This window comes from Molossus molossus, unplaced genomic scaffold (assembly GCF_014108415.1).
Source record: "Molossus molossus isolate mMolMol1 unplaced genomic scaffold, mMolMol1.p scaffold_m16_p_4, whole genome shotgun sequence".
Taxonomy (NCBI): domain Eukaryota; kingdom Metazoa; phylum Chordata; class Mammalia; order Chiroptera; family Molossidae; genus Molossus; species Molossus molossus.
Genome location: NW_023425377.1, coordinates 81,102,936 through 81,124,809, shown reverse-complemented (window position 1 = coordinate 81,124,809; position 21,874 = coordinate 81,102,936). Strand labels below are relative to the sequence as shown.

The window sequence follows — 21,874 nt, the reverse complement described above, 5'->3', positions numbered from 1 at the left end:
TGTCAGGGGCATAATATTCAAGAGGCTTGTGGACAAGGACATCCTGCCTTGGGGTCTCAGCCCCCATATCTCCTCAGTCTTCCAGGCCCCCACCATACCCAGATGGGTGAGTGAGGGAGGGAGGCCCAGATCCTGGTGGGTCTCTTGCATGAACTCAAGCAACATGTTCCCTGCCCTGAGCTTCAGTTCCTCCATTATTATGAGGTCAGGACAGGCCATTGGACCCTCCAAGCCTCTACCATCTCTAAGGTTCTGTGTGAGAGGGGTCTTGGGAGCAGTGACATCTTAGACTGGGTTGGGGAAGTGAGAATTAGTTCACTGGGATGTGGGGGTAGGGATTCTCCAACCTACCTTCCAGTGAACAAAGTGGGAAACTGAGGCCAGAGAGAGGCATGCCCATGGTTACATAAAGATATCAAGGCAGAGCTGAAGCCAGGGCCCTGGGCTCTGTCCCCTCCATCCCCCCCCATTTCAGCTTTGCCTAGTTTGTCCTGCTTTAAATTCCTCATAACTCCCTCAGTCTGGCACTACTGCTCGCTGTACTCCTTGGCCCCACCAGAAGCCCATATCCTCTGAATGAGCTCTAATCTCTCACAGCTCCAGGCATTACACATGCTGTTTTCTCAGCTTGGAATGCCTTTCTGGTGGGCAGAGCTCTGACAGGTGAGGAGGGACTGCCCCTGGCGGTTGATCCCAGATCCAATTTTTATTCATCCTGAAGAACCCAGCACTGTGCTGCCTTCTCAATTCAGCCTTCCCAGCCTCCAGAAAGAGCCCTTCTACCCACTACACCACCTCCCCAAACCCACAGGCTGGGGACATCTCTGTCTGACTCTGGAGGCTCTGAGACAGTCGGACCTGAGTCTACTGGGGCTCCCAGCATTGCTGGCCCAGGATGGGCACACAGGGCCTCCTGCAGCAGACCCGCAGGAAACTGTGTGGTTCTTTGCTCTTGGTTACCCCTCCTGTGGTCCCTAGCACCAGCCATTACAAAGGCTGCAGCTTCCTCCCCATTTGACCGATGGAAAACTGAGGGTCTCGAAGTGAACTATTTTCCCTGACCCCTGAAGCCAGGAAAATACCAAGGTAGGCCCCAAACCTGCGTCTCCATCCTTTGGGGTGTGTACATGTCAGCAGTAGGAATGACTGGGTTGCAGCTGCAGGTTCTGGCCATGAGTATTAAATACTCAAGTGGCCTCCGTGGATCCATCAAGGATCTGAGACAGCTGGGGATGTGTACTCCTGGGGCCCCAGGCTCCTTCCTCCCCTGGTTTCCCTTCTGTGAGGGTAAATTAGGGGTGCAATGGGGGCCAGAGACACAGGGAGACAGATTAGATAGATGGAGAGAGACTGAGGGACTTGAGGGAAGACACTGAGTCACAGTAGATGCCCAGGGAGGAGCTGGCGCTCTGCCAGAGAGACAAAAAGAAATAGTGAGAAATTCCGAGTCCCAGGCTCTTCCCCAGGGTGCCTGCCTGTCCCCCATGCTCCCCTTCCCCCACCAGCCAGGACCGTGGGGGGATGTGCGTCTAGCCTGGATCCTGAGCCCTATCCCACCCTGACCTATCAGCACAAAGCTGGGCCAAATCCGAGGAGAGGGGGCTGATAAGCCCCTGCCCCTATCCTTGCCCTGGGAGCTCCTCACAAGAAGATTCTGATTGTTATACCCAAGACTGGATGTTTTACTCTCAAATTCTGCTGATTCAGCCGCGGGACGTTCTAAGAGGCGTTTCACCCCGGAATGCGGTGTAGAACACAGGGTCCTGGTCCTCGGGGCGCCCCCTTTCCCCGGAGGCTTCATTTCTCCCACCACCGGGTCCGCACACGCAGCCCTTGAACCCCGAAGGAGGCTAGACGCCCCGCGGGCGCCGTTCATCCCCGCCCCAGGCCGCCATTGGCTGTTGCCATGGCACCAGCCCTTCTTCCCGCGCCGCCATTGGCCGTCGCGCCTGCATCCCGCATCCCGCATCCTCCCCCACTCGCGGTGGTCTCGCCCAGCGTCCTGAGTGGCGGCACCGCCTGCCAGGCCCACACCGGCCTTTGTCCTCCCTGGAGCCCCTTGCCTGCGCCGCCGAAACCCCGGAACTCCGGAGCCAGCGCCCCGCGGCCGCCCCGGCCCAGGAGCGCAAGGATCTCAAGTGGGGTCTGAGAACTGCGCCGAGATTGGAGGACCCAGGCCCGCGGCGCGTCGGCCAGCCCAGCCCAGCCCAGCCCAGCCTTAGTGTGATAAGTAAGCGGCGTGCTTCCCTGGGTTGAGAGCAGGGGGCGCGGCCTCAGCCTCTGCTAGTAAGTCTCCATCCATCCCCCTTCTCTTTGCTGCGCAGGTCCGCACACACTCGAGCCTCTGCGTCTCCAGGGTGGAGCCGGAGAGGAAACTGAGTCCCAGAGAGGTGGGCGCCTTCGTCTCTGCAGTCGGTCCCACGCACACACACAGGCTTCAACACCTGGACCTCTCAGAGTCTGCGGGCAGGCCTGCTGTGTGCCTGGGGGGGGGGGGTGAAGGGGGCTAGGAGGGGAGTGCAGCACCTCTCTGGGAATCAGTTTCCTTCTCAGTAAAGGGGGAGTTTGAATTGAAGGAAAGATAAGGACTTCTTTGGGCCACACCTGTGCTACCCCCCGCTGAAATTTGGCCATTCACTCCTTAATTAGAGGAACTGCCAGCTATTTATTGGTGCTTTCCCTTTGGTGATAGGATATCTCAGGGAGGCCCCCAGGAGACTCCTGATACAGCCTAGGGATGAAGGACAGGGGGGAGGGTTTCCTTGAGGAAGCTGTGCTGTGAGGGATGGCAAGTCAGGAAAAATGCTCCAGACAGAAGAACTACATGTGCAAAGGCCTGGGGTAAAAGAGCAGATTGTATGTGGAGGAGACAGGTCTTATGCTGAGGGTACTAGGGAGTCATGGCAGCTATTGGAGCAGGGGAGAAATGGAATCTGACCAGTGACTTTCAAAGTTTTCTTCTGGCTGTGCATGAGGAATGGACTGTGGGAGGCCATTAAGGTTTCTCTAATGGGAGAGATGTGGGGAGCTGTGAGAAGGGTCCTGCTTGGCAGAACTTGAGGGTTTGGTGAGAGTGTGGAGGTGGGGACCCAGGCCAGAATGTGGGAATCCAAGCAGGGGCTCTTGTCAAGCTCTATCTAATAAGGATGCAGGAGTGTCAGGGGGAGTGAAGGTATCCCAGGCTGGCCCTGCAAGGGTTGCCTAAGTCGGGGAGGGAGGTGCTTGAGAAGGGAGTCTGGGTTTGGGGAATGGGAGATAAATGCAGGAGTTTGTGCTTCACCTAGTGCTTCCCCCTGGCTGGGTACAGCATGTAGGCCTCAGACAGGACACAGGGTTCCAGCCAGACCCCAGGGACCTTACCACAACCCCAGGAGGCCTGATCCTCAGCTGGGACCCCAGACTGAGTCTTGGACAGAATTGATAGCTATTAGGGTGGTAGACAACAGCTGTGGTCCCCAAGCAGCTGGCATCCCCCACCTGACATGCTGTCTCCCATTCTGACCTGTGACTTGTGTTTGCTCAGTGACCACTGCTGTTCCTCCTCCTGATCCTCACATTAGCCCACAAGATGGGCCTGGCAGACCAAGTTCCCCCATTCCTCAGTTGGGGTTACTGAGGTCTGCAGAGCAGGTGGGGCCTGTGTGCCTCCAGCATTTCCTAGACTTCTGAGCATGCCAAATGTCTGGGTTCCAGCATGCCTTGCCTATCCCCTGGCCTCAGTTTCTCCCTCTGATGATGGCTCCCAAGACCCAGGACTGTGGCAAGGAAACCAGTGATAGAGCCAGGCATGCAGTAGGTTCTCCAAGCCAGTATGGATGGCCTGACCCATCCCCCTACCTGGGGCTGAGCCCCCCAACCCCTATTCCAGGCCCAGCTGTGTCCTTGGTGACTTCAGGGTGAGCAGGGACCTTCTGAGGGTAGGAGGAGAGAGAGGAAAATGAATGAGCAAGTGAATGAGAGAGTGTGGCCAGGTTGGGGAGGGAGGGGAGGGGGCCCCTATGGGCAGGGGAGGGCTGGCTGATTTGGGGAAGGGGCTCACAGGGAGGAGGTGGCAGAGGGGATGGGTTACCATTGGTGTGCCTTAGACAAAGGCAGAAGGAGGGGAGTGCTGACGTTAAGGGAACAAAGAGGGAAGGTGGGGGGGCAGGAAGGCTCTGGCAGGAGTGCCAAGCTGAGAGAGGAGGCACTGGCTGGACAGAGGAAGGAGGCTGGGCCTGAGCAAGAAAGGACAGCCAGACGCACAAAGAAGCAGGCAGCAGTGGCGGAGCCCAGGGGATGGGACCTGGGACGTTGGGAGTTTCAGGGGCTGGCAGAGGGCTGACTGCAGGGCCCCTGGGCCACACAGGTAGCTACCCAGATCCAGCTGCTGATGAAGGGGTTGTGGGGCTACAGAGTGGTCAGGTTCCCAACCCGCAGGGTGACCATAGTAGGCTTGGGTCGCTCTGGGGATCCACTGTCAGCCTGTCCATTGGTTTCTTAGAACCTTCATGACATTCTTATTGTCCATCAATTGGGATAGCTGGTGGTCTGTACACCCAGCCTCTGGGCAGCTACAGTGCTGCAGGGAAAGTCTTGGCTATCCATCTTACTGTCTCTTTCTATGGCTGTGAGTGTGTCTGTGAGCCTGGTGGCACTGGGCTGGCCAGTCCATCTGCTGGGTTAGACCATCAGGGTCTTGGCTGTCTGTCTGTCTGTCCATCTGGCCATTTGTAAGTACATGTGTCCAGGAGCCCAGCTATGAGGATGGACATCTATCTGTGTAAGTCTGTTGGTCAGTTGAGTGGGTTGTCTGTGTCTGAACACCCTTCTGATGGCTCTGCCTCCCTCTCCCATTGTTCCTGCCTTTGTCTGTCACTCCATCTGCCATACCATCTGTCCCTGGGATTCCCTAGGCCAGCACCATCCTGCCTGCAGCAGTACACACCAGCCTCTCCTGCCTGGGACCCAGCTCCAGGGTTGGGTGGGAGGGCTAGAGCTTAGGTCCAGGGCTGCCCCCTCCTCAGAGCCTCATGTGACCTGTGGCCACAGGCACTGCAGAAGCAAAAGATGACGAGCTCTGTGGCACCTTACGAGCAGCTGGTTCGGCAGGTGGAGGCCTTGAAGGCTGAGAACAGTCACCTGAGGCAGGAGCTTCGAGACAACTCAACTCACCTGTCCAAGCTGGAGACAGAGACATCTGGCATGAAGGTGGGGTAGGGGGGCTGGGTGGAGGATATGGGCCTGGGTCACAGACACAAACACCAGGGCACCAGACCCCCAGAGATGGGCAGGCAGGACCAAGGGCATTTCACTGAGGTGAGGGTGGAAGGACCTGGGGCAGCCCAGGGCAGTGGCCATGCCAACCAGCACTCTCTCCTGCCCCCCTCCAGGAGGTACTGAAGCACTTACAGAGCAAGCTGGAGCAGGAAGCCCGAATGCTGGTGTCCTCAGGGCAGACTGAAGTGCTGGATCAGTTGAAAGGTGATTGGCCAGCCTGGGTGCCCTCTCTGCACACCAGGGTGACACCCATCCATCCCCAGAGGGATCTTGGAGGAGGAGCACAGAGGGGTACTGACCTCACCCTCTCCCTCCATGCCCATCCAGCCCTGCAGATGGACATCACCAGCCTGTACAACCTCAAGTTCCAGCCCCCCGTCCTGGGCCCTGAGCCTGCTGCCCGAACCCCTGAGGGAAGCCCGGTACATGGCTCTGGGACCTCCAAGGACAGCTTTGGGGAGTTGAGCAGGGCCACCATTCGTCTGCTGGAGGAACTGGACAGGGAACGGTGAGACTGACCACTGGCAGCTGTCATGTAGCCCCATCCCCAGCCAAACTCCATCCAGGTAGTCTCTGCCCTTTGATTGGCCCACCAGCATGTGCACCCCTCATTAAGTCAGTCTCACTCACCCCCAGAGCCTCCTCTGTAGGCACCAGCTTTCTGTGGCTCCTCCACCCCCTTTCCTGGCACAGCTGACCTCAGCTGGAGGACAAAGAGGAGGGGACATTCCTGCCAGAGGGGAGGGCTCCTAGGAGATGTCCCCAGGGATCCCTGACACCCAGTTGTCATCAGGGACAGGGCCGTGTCCAGTGCTAGGACTCAGAGTTAGGCCTGGAGCCAGAGGGGCTCCAGGCAGCCTTTGTGCAAAGAGGGCTGTGGCCCAAGAAACCTGGGTGGGGAACCAGCAGAGGGCGACAGGGTCCAGGCGCTCTGCTCAGTTTGGCTGAGTTGTGTGGGTCAGAGACCTGGAGGTCCATGCTCTGCTGCTGTGTGACCTCAGACTTCTGCTCTGTAAAATGGGTGGGAATAGCAGTGTCTCCCCACAGGGTGTTAAGAGGTAGACTGTTGCAACTGGAGCAATCTGAGCTTGAAGTCTCCTCTGTGTAGGCTGGAGGGAGGACAGTGACTATGGGAGAGGTGTTAGAGTCAGAACAGTGCCCCCTCAGAGTCCTCTGAGGACCAGAATTTACAAAGAAACTACCTTCTCTTTTTAATTAACTTTTTGTGCCCTACCCACCCACCCCTAATGCGGGGTAGCACCAAAGGTAAGACTTTGCCATGCTGCCTGTTAAACTTGGCATACATTAAGCACCAAACAAGCGATTACTAAAATAAAAATAGACCATGTTACCCTGGCTGGTTTGGCTCAGCAGTTAGAGCATTGGCCCATGGCCCAGAGAGTCCCAGGTTCGGTTCCTGCTAAGGGCACGTACCTCGGTTGCATTTTGTCCCTGGCCCCTGTTGGGGTCATGTGGGTGGCAACCACTTGATGTGTCTCTCTCACATCAATGTTTCTCTCTCCCCCTCCCTCCTTTTCTCCCTCCCACTCTATCTGAAGATGAACGCAAAAATGTCCTTGGGTGAGGATAAAAAATAAAATAAAATAAATAATAATAATAAAATAAACCACATGTATTAACGACTCTCCCTGTGCGGCCCAGCTCACCCACCTGCCCTCCCCCAGGTGTTTCCTGTTGAATGAGATTGAAAAGGAGGAAAAGGAGAAGCTCTGGTACTACTCGCAGCTGCAGGGCCTGTCCAAGCGCCTGGACGAGCTCCCGCACGTGGAGACGGTGAGCACGCGGGGAGGGAGGAAGTGGGGTAGAGTGAGTGCTGTGAATCCACCCGGCCCCCGGCCGGGACAGCCCCTCACCGCGGCCTGCCCGCCTCTCTCCCAGCAGTTCTCCATGCAGATGGACCTGATCCGACAGCAGCTGGAGTTCGAGTCCCAGCACATTCGTTCGCTAATGGAAGAGCGTTTTGGCACCTCTGACGAGATGGTGCAGCGAGCGCAGGTGCGACGGTGGGCAGGCCGAGGAGGGCGGGGCCAGGCGCAGTGGGCGAATCGGAAAGCAGAGATAGCTGTGGGGTGGGGTCTGGATTAATGGGTGGAGTCATAGGTCTGAGATAATAAGAGGGCTGAGCCTGCTGTGGGAGGGGTCTGGCTCAGGAGGTGGAGCCAGAGGCTAGAGCTGTTTGTGGGTGCAGCCAGAGGGGCTTAAAGGCAGAGCCAGGCTCAGAGATGAAGAACAGAGGCCAGGGCAAACAGCGGGTGACTAGACCAGTGGGTGGGGCCATATCAGGGAATGGGTGGGTCTAGAGGTGGGGAATGTCCAGCCCCAGAGTATAAGGCCTGCAAAATCCATACCAGCTAACATCACATGCTGATGCTCCAACTGCTGGGCTAAACAGGGGTTGGGGGGACTAGCAGGATAATTTTATTTCATTTCATTTTATTTTCTTTATTGGTTTTTAGAGAGAGAGGAAAGGAGAGGGAGAGAGAGAGAAACGTCGATTGGCCGCCTCCTGCATGCCCCCCACTGGGGATTTGGCCCACAACCTGGGCATGTGCCCTGACCGGGAATCAAACCAGTGCTACCTCTTGGTGCATGGGTCCATGCTCTATCACTGAGCCACACCGGCCGGGCTAGCAGGCTAATTTTTAAGTTGATAATTTTGTATGGCAGGAACGATGTTATAAATATCCAAATGGCTCTTGCCCTGCTCAGTGGTTAGAGCGTCCGCCTGCAGACTAATGAGTCATGGATTCCATTTCGATCAAGGGCACATACCTCAGTTGCGGTTCATCCCTGGCCTTGGTCGGGTCGCGTGGGAGGCAACCAGTCAATGTGTCTCTCTCACATTGATCTCTCTCTCTCTCTCCTTCTCTCCCTCCCTCCTACTCTATCTGATTGATGATAAATAGGAAAATATCCTTGGGTGAGGATTAACATAACATAACATAACATAACATAACATAACATAACTATACAAATAGTTCTTGACAAAAAAAGTTTTCCCACCCCTGGAAGGATGGGACCTAAATTGGGATGGGAACAAATAAGGGAGTAGATGGAGTTGAGTATGGGGTAGGGCATTTGTACCATGGGTGGGTCCAAGATGTGTGTGGAGTCAGACATCAAGCTATGGTTTAGAGTGGGTGGGTCATATCAAGGAGTAGGTGGAGTCGGCCAAGGGTGGGGTTTGGACAGTGGATATGGCCATACCGTAAAATAAGTAGAATCGGTTCTGGGGGTGGGGTTAGAAGAGTGAGCAGGGCCATAGCAGTGGGTGGGTGAAGTCAGAGGAGGTGGGTTTGGACAGTGGGTGGGCGGGGTCAAAACAGGGTCCAGGTGAGCGCAGCATGCTTCATACCTTTCTCCCACTAGATTCGTGCTTCACGCCTGGAGCAGATTGACAAGGAGCTGCTGTCTGCGCAGGATAGGGTGCAGCAGACTGAACCCCAGGTACTGGAAGGGGCAGAGTCAGGGCCCTCAGGAAGGTGACAACCCCTGGCAAGGAGGGGACCCTGAGTGCCTCAACCAGAGTGAAGGAATAAATGGGGCTTCCACCACATCATCATGGGAGTGTGGCCAGTATCAGCAGCCTGGGTGCTTTCTGGGGTGCTCCCATAACCCCCAGGGCTGGTGTTCTCTCCACAGTCCCTGCTGGCAGTCAAGTCCGTGCCAGTGGATGAGGACCCCAAGACTAAGGTCCCTGTGCACCCTGAGGATGGTGCCCCTCTGCCAGGCAATAGCAAGGTGAGGGGGAGTCCAGTTGGGGTACCCTGAGAGGCAGTGTAGGGAGTGGAAAGCTGGCTGGATTAGGGTGCAGTGAGGCTGATGGGGCCAGCATGTGGTCTGGTGCCTGGCGAGGTGGGCAGGGATACCTGTCCTATGTGTTTGGGAGGGTACTCTAGACTTAGATGTGTCTTGTGTGTTGGGGGGCAATCTAGACTTAGATGTAGGTGTCTTGTGTGTTGGGGGGCAATCTAGACTTAGATGTAGGACCACCCCTAGAAGTACCCAGTGAGGCCAGTGGAGTGGGCATTTGGTCCTCATGGGCAGGGGGCATCTCCGCAGTGACTGAGGCCCCTCATCCATCTCCCCAGGTGTATATGGTGGCCCCTGGAGGATGCAGGGTGAGGGTGGTGGGGATGAGGAAGTGATTCTCTTGGGCTGGGGTCACAAAACTCCTACTGTGTTTAGGGTGAGTCAGTCACCTGCTGGGGAGGGTGGACAGGTTGGCTGGGACCAGGTGGACTCCATCTATGTTCCCTCCACCCCTCACAGGTGGAGGTGGTCTTCTGGCTGCTGTCAATGCTGGCGACTCGGGACCAGGAGGACACAGCACGCACGTTGCTCGCCATGTCCAGCTCTCCTGAGAGCTGTGTGGCCATGCGCCGCTCAGGCTGCCTGCCACTGCTGCTGCAGATCCTGCATGGCACAGAGGCAGGGGCTGCGGGTCGCAATGGGACCCCTGGGGCACCTGGAGCCAAGGACGCACGCATGCGTGCCAACGCAGCACTGCACAACATCGTCTTCTCCCAGCCAGACCAGGGCCTGGCACGCAAGGAGATGCGTGTCCTGCATGTGCTGGAGCAGATCCGTGCCTATTGTGAAACCTGCTGGGACTGGCTGCAGGCCCAAGACAGCGTGACCGAGGGAGGCGGGGTGGGCAGTGGTGAGTGCATAGCCTTCCAGACCACCTTTGTGCAGTGGGCACAGAGCTTGGGCTTCCCGGGTGGCAGGGCGATAGCATTAGTAGTAACCACTGCCACCAGCCTTTTCTGTGTCATGTGCTGGCTGAGGCCTTAGGGATACTTTGTCATGATAGAATGGCAAAAAGACAGCCACCAGCAACCCATGCCCTGGTTGCAGGGTAGCTCAGGAAAGTCATGGAATGCATGAATGGATTGTGGGTAACCAGAAACATAGGTGATGACTTTGAGATTTCTAGTTTTGGCAGCTGATTGCAAAGTTTATCTATAACAAAAGTACTGCCCAAAGATCCTAAGCACCCAGCATGACTTCATCTCCCATCTCAGCTCTGGGTGAGACAGGCACCTTTCATTTTAAGAAGAGTTGGAAAAGGAGGCTGCTGCTCTGGGAGTGACCCCTCAGGTTTCAGGCATGTAGCAGTTTGCAGAGCTCTAGGGTCTTTGCTGGGGTAGAGAAGGCAGGGAGGGGTGGAACTCAATGGGTAATTTCCTGGACTGAGAGGGCTCTGATCTGGTCCCTTGGCCCACAGCCCCAGTCCCCATTGAGCCTCAGATCTGCCAGGCCACCTGTGCGGTGATGAAGCTGTCCTTCGATGAGGAATACCGTCGTGCCATGAATGAGCTGGGTGAGTGCACCCCTCATCTCCTCCATGCCCCCCCATTTGGCCTGAGGCTTTTGGGCCTCATTCAGCCCAGGATAGGCTTTCAACCTTAATGGTCCTGGGGCTCAGAGGACAGGGAAGTGGCAAGGAAGCCAAGAACAAAGGTGAGAGGTCCAACTCAATACTGGGTGGTTGGGAAGGGGACGACCTTGTGAAGTTTTTGGTTTGGGAGCATTACAATGTAATTTAAAGTAATCAAAACATGGAAAAATCTCAACATGCTTAATTTTAGTCGTTACGACAAAATGAGATGCTGCTTCTCACTCAGCAGATGGTCAAATACTCAAAAGTTTGCTCAGATCTCTTGTGGTTTGGCTATGCAGAAATGAGCATTCACCACCCTGACAAGGCAGCAGACACTGGCAAGAGTGTATACCTTTTTTGAATCCTCACCCGAGGATATTTTTCTATTTATCTTCAGATAGACAGGGAGGGAGGGAGAGAGAGAGAGAGAGAGAAACAATGATGTGAGAGATACATATCAATTGGTTGCCTCCTGCGCAACCCTGACTGAGGCTGGGGACCAAACCGCAACTAAGTTCTGTGCTCTTGACCGGAACTGAACCTGTGACTCTTCGGTCTGCGGGCCGATGCTCTAAACACTGAGCAAACTGGCCAGGGCAAGAGAGTGTATACCTTTTATTTTTATTTACTTATTTTGTGGTACGTGCCCCTAGTGGGAACTGAAACTGGGACTCTCTGGTCCTCAGGTTGACACTCAACTGCTGAGCCAAACTGGCCAGGGCGAGAGCGTATACCTTTTAATTTATCCCTTTCCCAGCTGGGGAATTTATCCTCTGGCTGGATTTATGTACAAAGATGCAGAAAGATGAGGAAGGCAGCAACCAAACCAAATAAAACTCCAGATCTGGAAATCACAGAATGTCCAACAGTCCCAGCCCCTGAATGCACAAATTGCCCCTGCTGTCTTTGCTCAGTGAAGGAGGAAGGACACCTTGTATTTGAATTGCAAGTTCTTTATCTTCCACTCACTCTATTCCCCCCCATGTTCACTTACTCTTTGTAAAATGAAAACCTAGTTTTCTTTCTTTCTTTCTTTTTTTATCCTCACCGGAGGATATTTTTCTATTTATCTTCAGGTAGAGAGAAAGGGAGAGAAAGGGAGAGAGAGAGAAATATCAATGTGAGAGGGACACATCAACTGGTTGTCTCCCACATGACCCCAACCAGGACCAGGGACGAACCACAATCTAGGTACGCGCCCTTGCCTGGACTCGAACCCGGGACTCATTGGTTCACAAGCCAACGCTCTACTGCTGAGCCAAACCAACCAGGGCAAAACCTAGTTTTCATAGTGAGTAAAGAACTGTGTCTGTGGCAATCATCAGTAGCTCCTGAGCACCTGCTGTCTAGACCCTGCTCCTGGGCCCAGCCCTACCTTCAGAGGCTCGCGGTCTAACGGTCTTGGGTGTTTTTCATTTGGATTGTTGAGAGCCTCCTTTGTACATGGGAGCAGAAGGGAGCCAGGAACCTGAGCAAATAGCAGGGAAAAGTATTCTGGGGAGAGGGAACAGCACATGCAAAAGGCCTGGCAGCCAGAAGTGTGAATGGAGGTAGAAGGCTGAAAGGAGGTGGATGTGGAGGTTACAGGGTTTCTAGGGAATCATGCCAGCCTGGTGGCAGGCTACCCGGAGGAGGTATCCTTGGAGTTGGGTTTCAAAAGTGGACTTGAGTCCTGGCTGATTTGGCTCAGCGGTTGGAACACTGGCCTGCGGACCAGAGAGTCCTGGGTTCAGTTCCCGCTAGGGGCACGTACTAAAAAAAAAAAGAGCCCTGGCCGGTTTGGCTCAGCGGTTAGAGCATCAGCCTGTGGTCCACAGAGACCCGGGTTCGGTTCCCGCTAAGGGCATGTACCTTGGCTGCAGTTTGTCCCCGGCCCTGGTTGGGTTGTGTGGGTGGCGGCCACTCGATGTGTCTCTCCCTTTTACATCGATGTTTCTCTCTCTTCCTCTCTCTCCTTCCCGCTCTATCTGAGTAAAAAATGGAAAAATGTCCTCGGGTGAGGATAAAAACAAACAAACAAACAAACAAAAAAAAAGAAAAAGAAAAAGAAAAGTGGACTTGAGAGCAGATCTGGGATAGGATGGAGGGAGACCACCTAAACAAGGGAATGGCATGGGCAGAGGTTGAGAGGAAGGCAGAGGTTCATCCAGGGTACCCCCCTACACCCAGCCTCCCTCTGTCCCCTCCCATGTCCCCATAGGTGGGCTGCAGGCTGTGGCAGATCTACTGCAGGTGGACTATGAGATGCACAAGATGACCCGGGACCCACTCAACCTTGCCTTGCGCAGATATGCTGGCATGACCCTCACCAACCTCACCTTTGGAGACGTTGCCAACAAGGTGCCTGGGATGGGCAGGTGGTGTCAATGCTCTCCCCACCCTCATCTGAACCTCAAAACAGCCCTGATAGGTGGGGACAGTTGTCCCCAACTTATAGGCGGGTAGACTGAGGCCCAGAGAGGGCTGTGTGAGGAGAGATTGTGGCTGGACTTGGTCAGCCAGGCCACCATCTTCTTGGTTGCTTTGCGGCAAAGAGTGGGGCCTCTGGGCTGGGGGAGGCTGGGTGTCTGCACCTGTCTCAGCCTCAATTTCCTCATCCATGCAACAAGATGATTGCTATCCTTTTGCTACGGTGGTGAGGATGGGATGCTGAGGCTTCAGCTCTAGCACATAGTACGTGCTCAGGGAGAAAGCCTAAAGGTGGGGCATGGTGTCCCTCATGACTTCTGCCCCACTGGCCATGGCATGAAATTTCCTGTGGCATCCCACAGGCCACACTGTGTGCCCGGAGGAGCAGCATGGAGGCCATCGTGGCCCAGCTGGCTTCTGAGAGCGAGGATCTCCACCAGGTACCTGGGTGGAATGGGATGGGGCATGGGGAGAGCCTTGCAGAGTGTCCCACTGCCCAAGGCCCCTGCTGACAATATTGTGGGTGAGATGGGCATTCCTTTCAGTCTCTCTGTAGCCCTGCCACATGTGGGGTTGAGGGTGGGGGGTCCTGGGTCCACCTTGGCCACCCTGCGCCCTACCCAGGTGGTATCCAGCATCTTACGCAACCTGTCCTGGCGGGCTGACATCAACAGCAAGAAGGTACTGAGGGAGGTCGGCAGCATGACCGCCCTGATGCAGTGTGTTCTACGAGCCTCCAAGGTGGGCACTGGGTGGGCACGACAGACTTGGGGGGTGGGAATGCACCCATGACACAGGGGAAAGGGCGCTTCTGTGACTGTTTAATGCCAGCCACAGGGCAGAGAAACAATGGCAACAGGTAGTGAGTTCTCTGTCCTGGGGGAAATCAAACCAAACCACCCACTCCTTAGCTTAGCAAGTGGTCCTCAGACAGGCCTGGGGCTTCCACCCCTGCAACTCAGAGATCCTGTGAGGACCAATTTTATTACTTTTCACTTTTACTTGAAAATCTATTTGGGTGCCTTTCCTTCCAGCCTTTTGTCTAAGCCTTGATGGAGAGAACCAAGTGGGCAGGGCTAGTGCCTGAGGTACCACCTCCATTGACCTTCCCAAATCCCACTCCTGTGCCTAGGAGTCCACTCTGAAGAGTGTGCTCAGCGCTCTGTGGAACCTGTCAGCACATAGCACAGAGAACAAGGCAGCCATCTGCCAAGTGGATGGTGCCCTAGGCTTCCTAGTGAGCACGTTGACCTACAAGTGCCAGAGCAACTCACTGGCTATCATCGAGAGTGGCGGGGGCATCCTGCGCAATGTGTCCAGCCTCATTGCCACCCGAGAAGACTACAGGTGGGTCCATCCTACCCCACAGTCATGGAGGGCAGAGGGCACCATGAAGGGTGCTGGGGGTAGGTGGACCCCCCAGGTGTGGTCTGGGGCTGGGGTGGCAGATCCCATTCTCTAGTAAACTGTCACGGAGGCAGCCTTGGTTTGTCCTGCAAATGGATGTTCCCAATTTGTCCCCAGGCACTAATATTTTTAGTGTAAGTATTCCCAAATATTTCCTGAGATATACATTTTGCTAAACATTTCATTTATTAAAATATATAAAATATTAATTACATAATCTAATAATTTACAAATGATACTTAGTATTTTTAAAAACAAATAAGATTTATCTATAGTATGTCTGTCCCAAATATCTATCACATGAGATACTGTGTTAAAATGAGATATAGTAAATTTTACTTTAAAGATAAAGATTGCCCTGGCCAGTTTGGCTCAGCGGTTAAGAGTGTCAGCCTGCGGTCCAGAGAGACCCGGGTTCGGTTCCTGCTAAGAGCATGTACCTTGGTTGCAGTTTGTCTCCGGCCCTGGTTTGGTCGTGCGGGTGGCAACCACTCGTGTCCCTTGCTGTTTCTCTTTCTTGCTCTCCCTCCCACTCTATCTGAATGAAAAATGGAAAAAATGTCCTTGGGTGAGGATAAAAAAAAAAAAAAGATAAAGATTGCCCAGCCGGTGTGGCTCAGTGGTTGAGCACTGACCCATGCACCAAGAGGTCGCTGGTTCGATTCCTGGTCAGGGCACATGCCCAGGTTGTGGGCCTGATCCCCAGTGGGGAGCATGCAGGAGGCGGCCAATCGATGTTCTCTCTCATCGATGTTTCTATCTCTCTCTCCCTCTCTGTTCCTTTCTCTCTAAAAATCAATAAAGAAAAAAAAAAAGATTTATTATTAAAATTATTTAATAAATATATTTTCTTTTAAGTAAAAAATTACAAGTATATCTCATGTGATACTTGGAATAGACTTATACTACATATTTATTCTTTTCTCTGAGAATCTAACTCAGCCAGGTGCCTTATATTTTTAATTGCTAAATCTGGTCACCCTGTTTCTGGGTAAATGAGGGGTACCCCAGCCTAACACCCCCCTCCATGCCACAGGCAGGTGTTGCGGGACCACAACTGCCTGCAGACACTGCTGCAGCACCTAACGTCGCACAGCCTGACCATCGTGAGCAATGCCTGTGGCACACTCTGGAATCTGTCTGCCCGTAGCCCACGAGACCAGGAACTGCTGTGGGACCTGGGTGCTGTGGCCATGCTGCGCAACCTGGTGCACTCCAAGCACAAGATGATTGCCATGGGCAGTGCTGCCGCCCTGCGCAACTTGCTAGCCCACCGACCTGCCAAGTACCAGGCAGTAGCCACTGCCATCTCCCCTAGTGCCTGTGTGCCCAGCCTGTATGTACGCAAGCAGCGGGCCCTGGAAGCAGAGCTGGACGCACGGCACCTGGCCCAGACACTCAACCACCTGGAGAAGCAGGGCCTGCCTGAGGCTGAGGCTGAGGCTGAGGCTGAGGCTGAGGCTGAGGCTGAGGCTGAGGCTGAGGCTGAGGCTGAGGCTGGGGCTACCTCCAAGAAGCTGCTGCCGCCTCTGCGGCACCTGGATGGGCTGGCCCAGGACTATGCCTCAGACTCTGGCTGCTTCGATGATGATGATGTGCCCTCCCTGGCTGCTGTGGCTGCCAATGTCGAGCCTGCCAGCCCCACTGCATTGTCCCTCTTTCTGGGCAGCTCCCTCCTGCAAGGCCAGGAGCTGGCCCATACCCCACCTGCCCACCGTGGTGGCCCGGAGGTAGAGAAGGAGGCCGGTGGGGAGGCAGCCTTGGCAGCCAGGGCCAAGGCCAAATTGGCACTGGCAGTGGCGCGAATCGACCGGCTGGTAGAGGACATCTCAGCCTTGCATACGTCATCCGATGACAGCTTCAGCCTCAGCTCTGGGGACCCTGGGCAGGAGGCACTGCGGGAGGGCCGAGCCCAGTCCTGCTCTCCTTGCCGAGGGCCGGAGGGTGGGCAGCGGGAGGCCAGTAGCCGAGCTCACCCGTTGCTGCGGCTCAAGGTAGCCCATGCCAGCCTGTCCAATGACAGCCTTAATAGTGGCAGCACCAGTGATGGGCACTGTCCCCGCGACCACATGCGGCCCTGCCCACTGGCCTCACTGGCTGAGCACCAAGAGAAGCCCCCGTGTGGCCAGCCACGGCCCAGCCAACTTGATCTCAACCTGCTGGGTGGCCAGGCTAAGCCAACAGCCCGGGAGGCTACAGCCACCGATGCCTGTGTACGTACCATCAAGCTGTCACCCACGTACCAGCATGTGCCACTGCTCGAGGACACTGCCAGAGCTGGCGTGGGGCTCCTGGTCCCTGGGACCCGGAAGCGGGCCTGGCTACCTGCAGAGGGCCTGAACAAGGTGCCAAAGAAGCTGGTGGCAGAGGCAGCACCACTCTGCCTGTCCCGTTGTAGCTCTCTGTCCTCACTATCCTTGGCTGGCCGCCCAGGCCCCAGTGAGGCAGGGGATCTGGATGACAGTGATTCATCCCTGGAGGGGCTAGAGGAGGCTGGCCCGAGCGAGGTGGAGCTGGATGAGGCTTGGCATGGGCCAGAAGCTGCTTCCCTGCCTATGGCCATTCCTGTGCCCCCTCGGGGCCAGAGCCTGGGGGTGGAGGATGCTACGCCATCTAGCTCCTCAGAGAACTGTATGCAGGAGACACCACTGGTGCTGAGCCGCTGCAGCTCGGTGAGCTCGCTGGGCAGCTTTGAGAGCCCATCCATTGCCAGCTCCATCCCTAGTGACCCCTGCAGTGGGCTGGGCAGTGGCACAGTCAGCCCCAGTGAGCTGCCTGACAGCCCTGGGCAGACCATGCCACCAAGCCGAAGCAAGACACCACCACTGGCCCCCCCACCTCCTGGTGAGCGTGAGACCACCCAATTTAGCCTGCAGTGGGAGAGCTATGTAAAGCGCTTCCTGGACATTGCTGATTGCCGGGAGCGTTGCTGGCTGCCTTCTGAGCTGGATGCTGGCAGTGTGCGCTTCACCGTGGAGAAGCCAGATGAAAACTTCTCATGTGCCTCCAGCCTTAGTGCACTGGCCCTGCATGAGCACTACGTGCAGAAAGACGTTGAGCTGCGGCTGCTGCCCCCAGCCTGCCCCGAACTTGGTGGGGGTGGTGGTCCAAGACAGCATTTTGCTGGGCTCCGCCGTCGGGACGAGGGCAGTGGTCGCCTTGAAGGGCCACCTGCCACCAACCAGGAGCTGGAGCTGCTACGGGATTGTCTGGGCACAGCTGTGCCCACCCGGCTCCGAAAGGTTGCCTCGGCGCTGGTGCCTAGCCGCTGTGCACTGCCCGTGCCCGTGTACATGCTGGTGCCTGCCCCATCCCGAGAGGACAACTCATGCACTGACTTGGCCGAGGGTACCCAGGTCAACTTCAATGTGGCCTCACTCAGCAATGAGGCACTGCAGGGACCTCCCAGAGACCCACCCAGCAGGTATGGGGACAGGCAGAAGCCAGCAGGCCTAGAGGCTCCTGCCAGGCAGGTCACTGGGCACCGGCAGAAGGTTGGGGGTGCAGGTTGCAGAACAGAGCCAGCACGAGGGGCAGGCAAAAGCCGGTCGGGGCTGGAGTTGCCCCTCCGAAGGCCCCCAAGAGCCTGTGCAGATAGGAATAGCCCCCAAGTGGTCCGAGCATGTGGGGAGGGGACGCTGCAGTCCCTGTGCCTCACAACACCCACTGAGGAGGCTGTGTACTGTTTCTACAGCAATGGCTCAGATGAGGAGCCATCTGCAGCGGTGGGGGTGACACCTTCCCGGTGGGCATCTGCTATTCCCCGGGCAGTGAAGAGGGAGCGCCTGACTGGCAGGAAGAAGGCACAGGCTGTGCCCAGGGCCACAATGCCTGCCCGGGCCCAGCCCAGCCTCATTGCTGATGAGACACCACCATGCTATTCCCTAAGCTCTTCCACCAGCTCCCTCAGCGAGCCCGAGCCTGAGGCCAGCAGGCTCCAAGCCCATGAGCGGGTGGTCACCAAGGATCCAGGCCCAAGAGGTGGGAATGATGACTGTCCCAGTCCTCGAGCCAAGGTAGAGCTGCTGCGGCGCTGCACTGGCTCAGCCACACCCAAGCGCTTGCCACAGGTGTCGGACCCAAGGCATCGCAAACCCCAAAATGCCCGGCTAGACAAGCAGCCAACAGAGGGGCTGCAGGAGCACAGTGAGGAGGCAGCAGGGTCAGACCATGCTTCGGACCTGGACAGCATTGAGTGGCGCGCCATCCAGGAGGGCGCCAACTCCATTGTCACCTGGCTTCACCAGGCGGCAGCAGCAGCCACCCAGGAGGCCTCATCTGAATCTGACTCCATCTTGTCCTTTGTGTCAGGGCTGTCAGTGGGCTCCACCCTGCAGCCCTCCCTGCACAGGAAAGGGCATCAGGCACAAGCAGAGGGGCAGGCCAGCAGTGCCACTCAGCCAGATAAACGGGACTTGACCCTGACCCAGCGCAGTAGCAGTCCCCGCTTGCCCTGCGGCCCAGAGAAGTTTCGTGGTGCTCAGAAGACCACATCTGGGGTGCCAGCCATGCTCCGAGGAAGGACAGTGATCTATGTACCCAGCCCGGCCACCAGATCCCAGCCCAAAGGCACCCCTGGCCCCCGCACCACACCAAGGAAGATGAGACCCCTGAGCCCTGTGCAGCCAGCAGCTCCCACCAAAGCCCTGGGCCCCGGGCAGCAGAGGTCTCGGAGCCTGCACAGGCCTGGCAAGATCTCAGAGCTTGCAGCCCTGAGCCCTCTCCAGAGGAGTGCTACGCCACCAGCCCGCCTCACCAAGACTCCCTCATCCAGCTCCTCCCAGACCTCCCCTGCCTCCCAGCCACAGTCCAGGAGGTCACCCCCAGCTGCCCATTCTTCAGGGTCCCTGCCCAGCCCTGGGGCCTCAGTGGTGCCCAAGACACCCATGCGGGCCCTCATGGCCAAGCAGCACAAGACGCAGAAGTCACCAGTGCGGATCCCCTTCATGCAGAAGCCTGCCAGGCGGGGGCCACCACCTCTGGCTAGGGCAGCCCCAGAGCCAGGCCCCAGGGGTCGGGTGGGGCCCAAGGGGTGTCCAGGTGCCCGAGGGGGCCGCCTGGGCCTGGTGCGCATGGCCTCGGCCCAATCCAGTGGCAGCGAGTCCTCTAACCCCTCGGGTTTCCGGCGGCAGCTGACCTTCATCAAGGAATCACCAGGCCTGCTGCACCGACGTCGTTTGGAACTGTCCAGAGCTGCTGAAGCCACCCCCTCCACCTCCCAGGGCAGCTCACCCCGCCGCTGTAGCCGACCTGCGCTGCCCACTGTCTTCCTCTGCTCCTCCCGCTGCAGTGAACTGCGGGCATCCTCCCCACAGGCCTTGGTTCCCCAGCAGCCTCCTGCAGCTCGGTCAGGCCCCAGTAAGCGGCCACCAAGGCGCACTAGTTCAGAGAGCCCATCCCGTCTGCCCATCCGCAAGCAGGCCACCCAGCCAGAGGCAGTCAAGCGCTATGCCTCTCTGCCCCATATCAGCATGGCGAGAAGGCCAGAGGGTGCTGCCCCTAGTCCCACAGCTGATGCTGCCCGCCGCAGCAGCGATGGGGAGGCCCGGCCCCTGCCCAGGGTAGCCTCACTGGGCACCACATGGCGTCGCATCAGAGATGAAGATGTACCACATATCCTGCGGAGCACACTGCCCTCTACCGCCCTGCCGCTCATGGGCACCTCATCAGAGGAGTGCCTGAGTGGTCCCCTGCAGCGCAAGACCAGTGATGCTGTGGTCCAGACGGAGGATTTTACTGCCACCAAGACCAACTCCAGCACGTCCCCAAGCCTGGAGAGCCGGGGCCCCCCCCAGGCCCTGGCCAGCAGACCTCCATCCCTCCTTGGCAGTGATGTGGATAAGCCTGGCCCTGCCAAGGCACCCACCTCGACCCCCTTCATCCATGAGGGCCTGGGAGTGGCTGTAGGGGGCTTTGCTGCCAGCCGGCATGGCTCCCCCAGCCGCTCAGCCCGAGTTCCCCCCTTCAATTATGTGCCCAGCCCCATGGTGGTAGCCACCACTGACTCAGCTGTGGAGAAAGCCCCCGTGCCCACTGACCTCCTAGAATAGTTGCCTAGACAGATTTTCTGGCACATCCTCTGGCCAAGAGCCATCTGGTTGTCCTGAGGGTGGTCCGGGGAACTGCCTGCCTACCTGAGCCCCTGCCCTCAGAGCCCCACCCCAGCCCATGCCAGCCTCACATCTCATGCTTGCTTCTATGCTGTGGGGACTGAAGAAGGAAATTGACCACAGGCTGGACCTTAAGTCTAAGCCTGGCCCACATGCAGAGATGACCCTCCTGACCCCCAGCCCCATTGCACCTAAGTCTCAGCAGGACACTCATCTCTGGGGTGCCAAGGGAGATTACAGTATCCACCTGAGATGGAGGATGAGGCTTCAGAGGGTGGTGCCATCCAGCGCCTGCCAGCTGAGCCTGAGGCATCCATCAGAGGACAAAGCCCATTATTATGGGGACAGCCAGGTAATTTGTTAATGACAACTGCTGGTTTGTTTGCCTCCTCAGTCCTAGCTGAGGAAGCATGAGACAGGACCCCCACTTTAGCTGCCAAGCCAGGGACTGATGGATGGAGGGAGCACTGTCAGAACAGCCTGAAAGGAGCAAGGAGAGAAGGGCAAAGGAAGACTGGACTGGTGATTCAGGGCCACCCCATGTCCTCACTCCTGGCTGGGGTGGTGCTGGTTTCAAGAAAGGAGGAAGGGGGGTACCAGGTTGATGAGTAGAGTCAGGACCAGCTTTGGTGGGTGAGGTACAGTGGGAAGGAGAATGAGAGTCACAGCCAAATCCGGTTTACCTTGGCAATACACAAAGCCCTGGATCTACAGGGCACAACTTTGGGGACTGGGGTGGGGCTGGCGCCTGGCCTCGGAGGAGGTGTGGGACCTAGAGCCCCAGTACTGTGGTCAGGCCAGCTGGATATGTGGAAGCCAGGGCTGCTGGGGTGCTAGTGTGTTAGTGTCAGAGGAGGCAGAGATTGGGGGGGCAGTTCCGGGAGCCTGGTGGGTCTCCTTGGCCCTGCCAGTGTGTTTGTGCTGAGGTCCCTTGCTCAGCTTTTTGCAGATACAGCAATGACCTCTTTCCTGGGGAAGCCTGGCTCTAAGAAGCTGCTCTAAGGCTCACAGATCTGCAGAGAGCCACCCCAGAGGGACCAGAGAGCAGATGCCATTTAGGTAAACTGGCAACACACGAAAACTAGACTTAACGTCCCTTCTCTGGGAGGTGGGGAAGCAGGATTGAGAGTTGGATGGAAGTGCAGAAGGAGCCCCCGTCCCTGTCCATGGGCACCACTGTCCCTCCCTATCCCCTGTCCATGTAAGAAGCTGACCCAGGAGCAGAAGTGTTTTCTCCACTGGACTGTCCTCAGTTCCAGGGGCCACACTGATTCTAGCCCCCACA

At 56.8% G+C, this 21,874-nt stretch overlaps 1 protein-coding gene across 2 annotated transcripts; it reads left to right on the top strand.

Moving 5' to 3' along the window:
* Positions 1 to 5,046: 5,046 nt before the first annotated feature.
* APC2 (APC regulator of WNT signaling pathway 2) lies at positions 5,047 to 20,572 on the top strand. 2 transcript variants are annotated; one of them, XM_036241814.1, is made up of 15 exons: positions 5,047 to 5,187; positions 5,370 to 5,460; positions 5,584 to 5,764; positions 6,942 to 7,050; positions 7,159 to 7,272; positions 8,647 to 8,724; positions 8,920 to 9,018; positions 9,550 to 9,940; positions 10,508 to 10,603; positions 12,864 to 13,003; positions 13,435 to 13,512; positions 13,697 to 13,813; positions 14,205 to 14,419; positions 15,516 to 15,927; positions 15,994 to 20,572. In XM_036241814.1, exons 1-15 carry the CDS (start codon positions 5,047 to 5,049, stop codon positions 20,527 to 20,529), a joined length of 6,798 nt encoding a protein of 2,265 aa, XP_036097707.1. In that variant the 3' UTR covers positions 20,530 to 20,572. The 2 variants fall into 2 exon arrangements, with proteins under 2 accessions (XP_036097707.1, XP_036097706.1); XM_036241813.1 differs by having other exon boundaries at positions 7,156 to 7,272.
* The last annotated feature ends 1,302 nt before the right edge of the window (positions 20,573 to 21,874 follow it).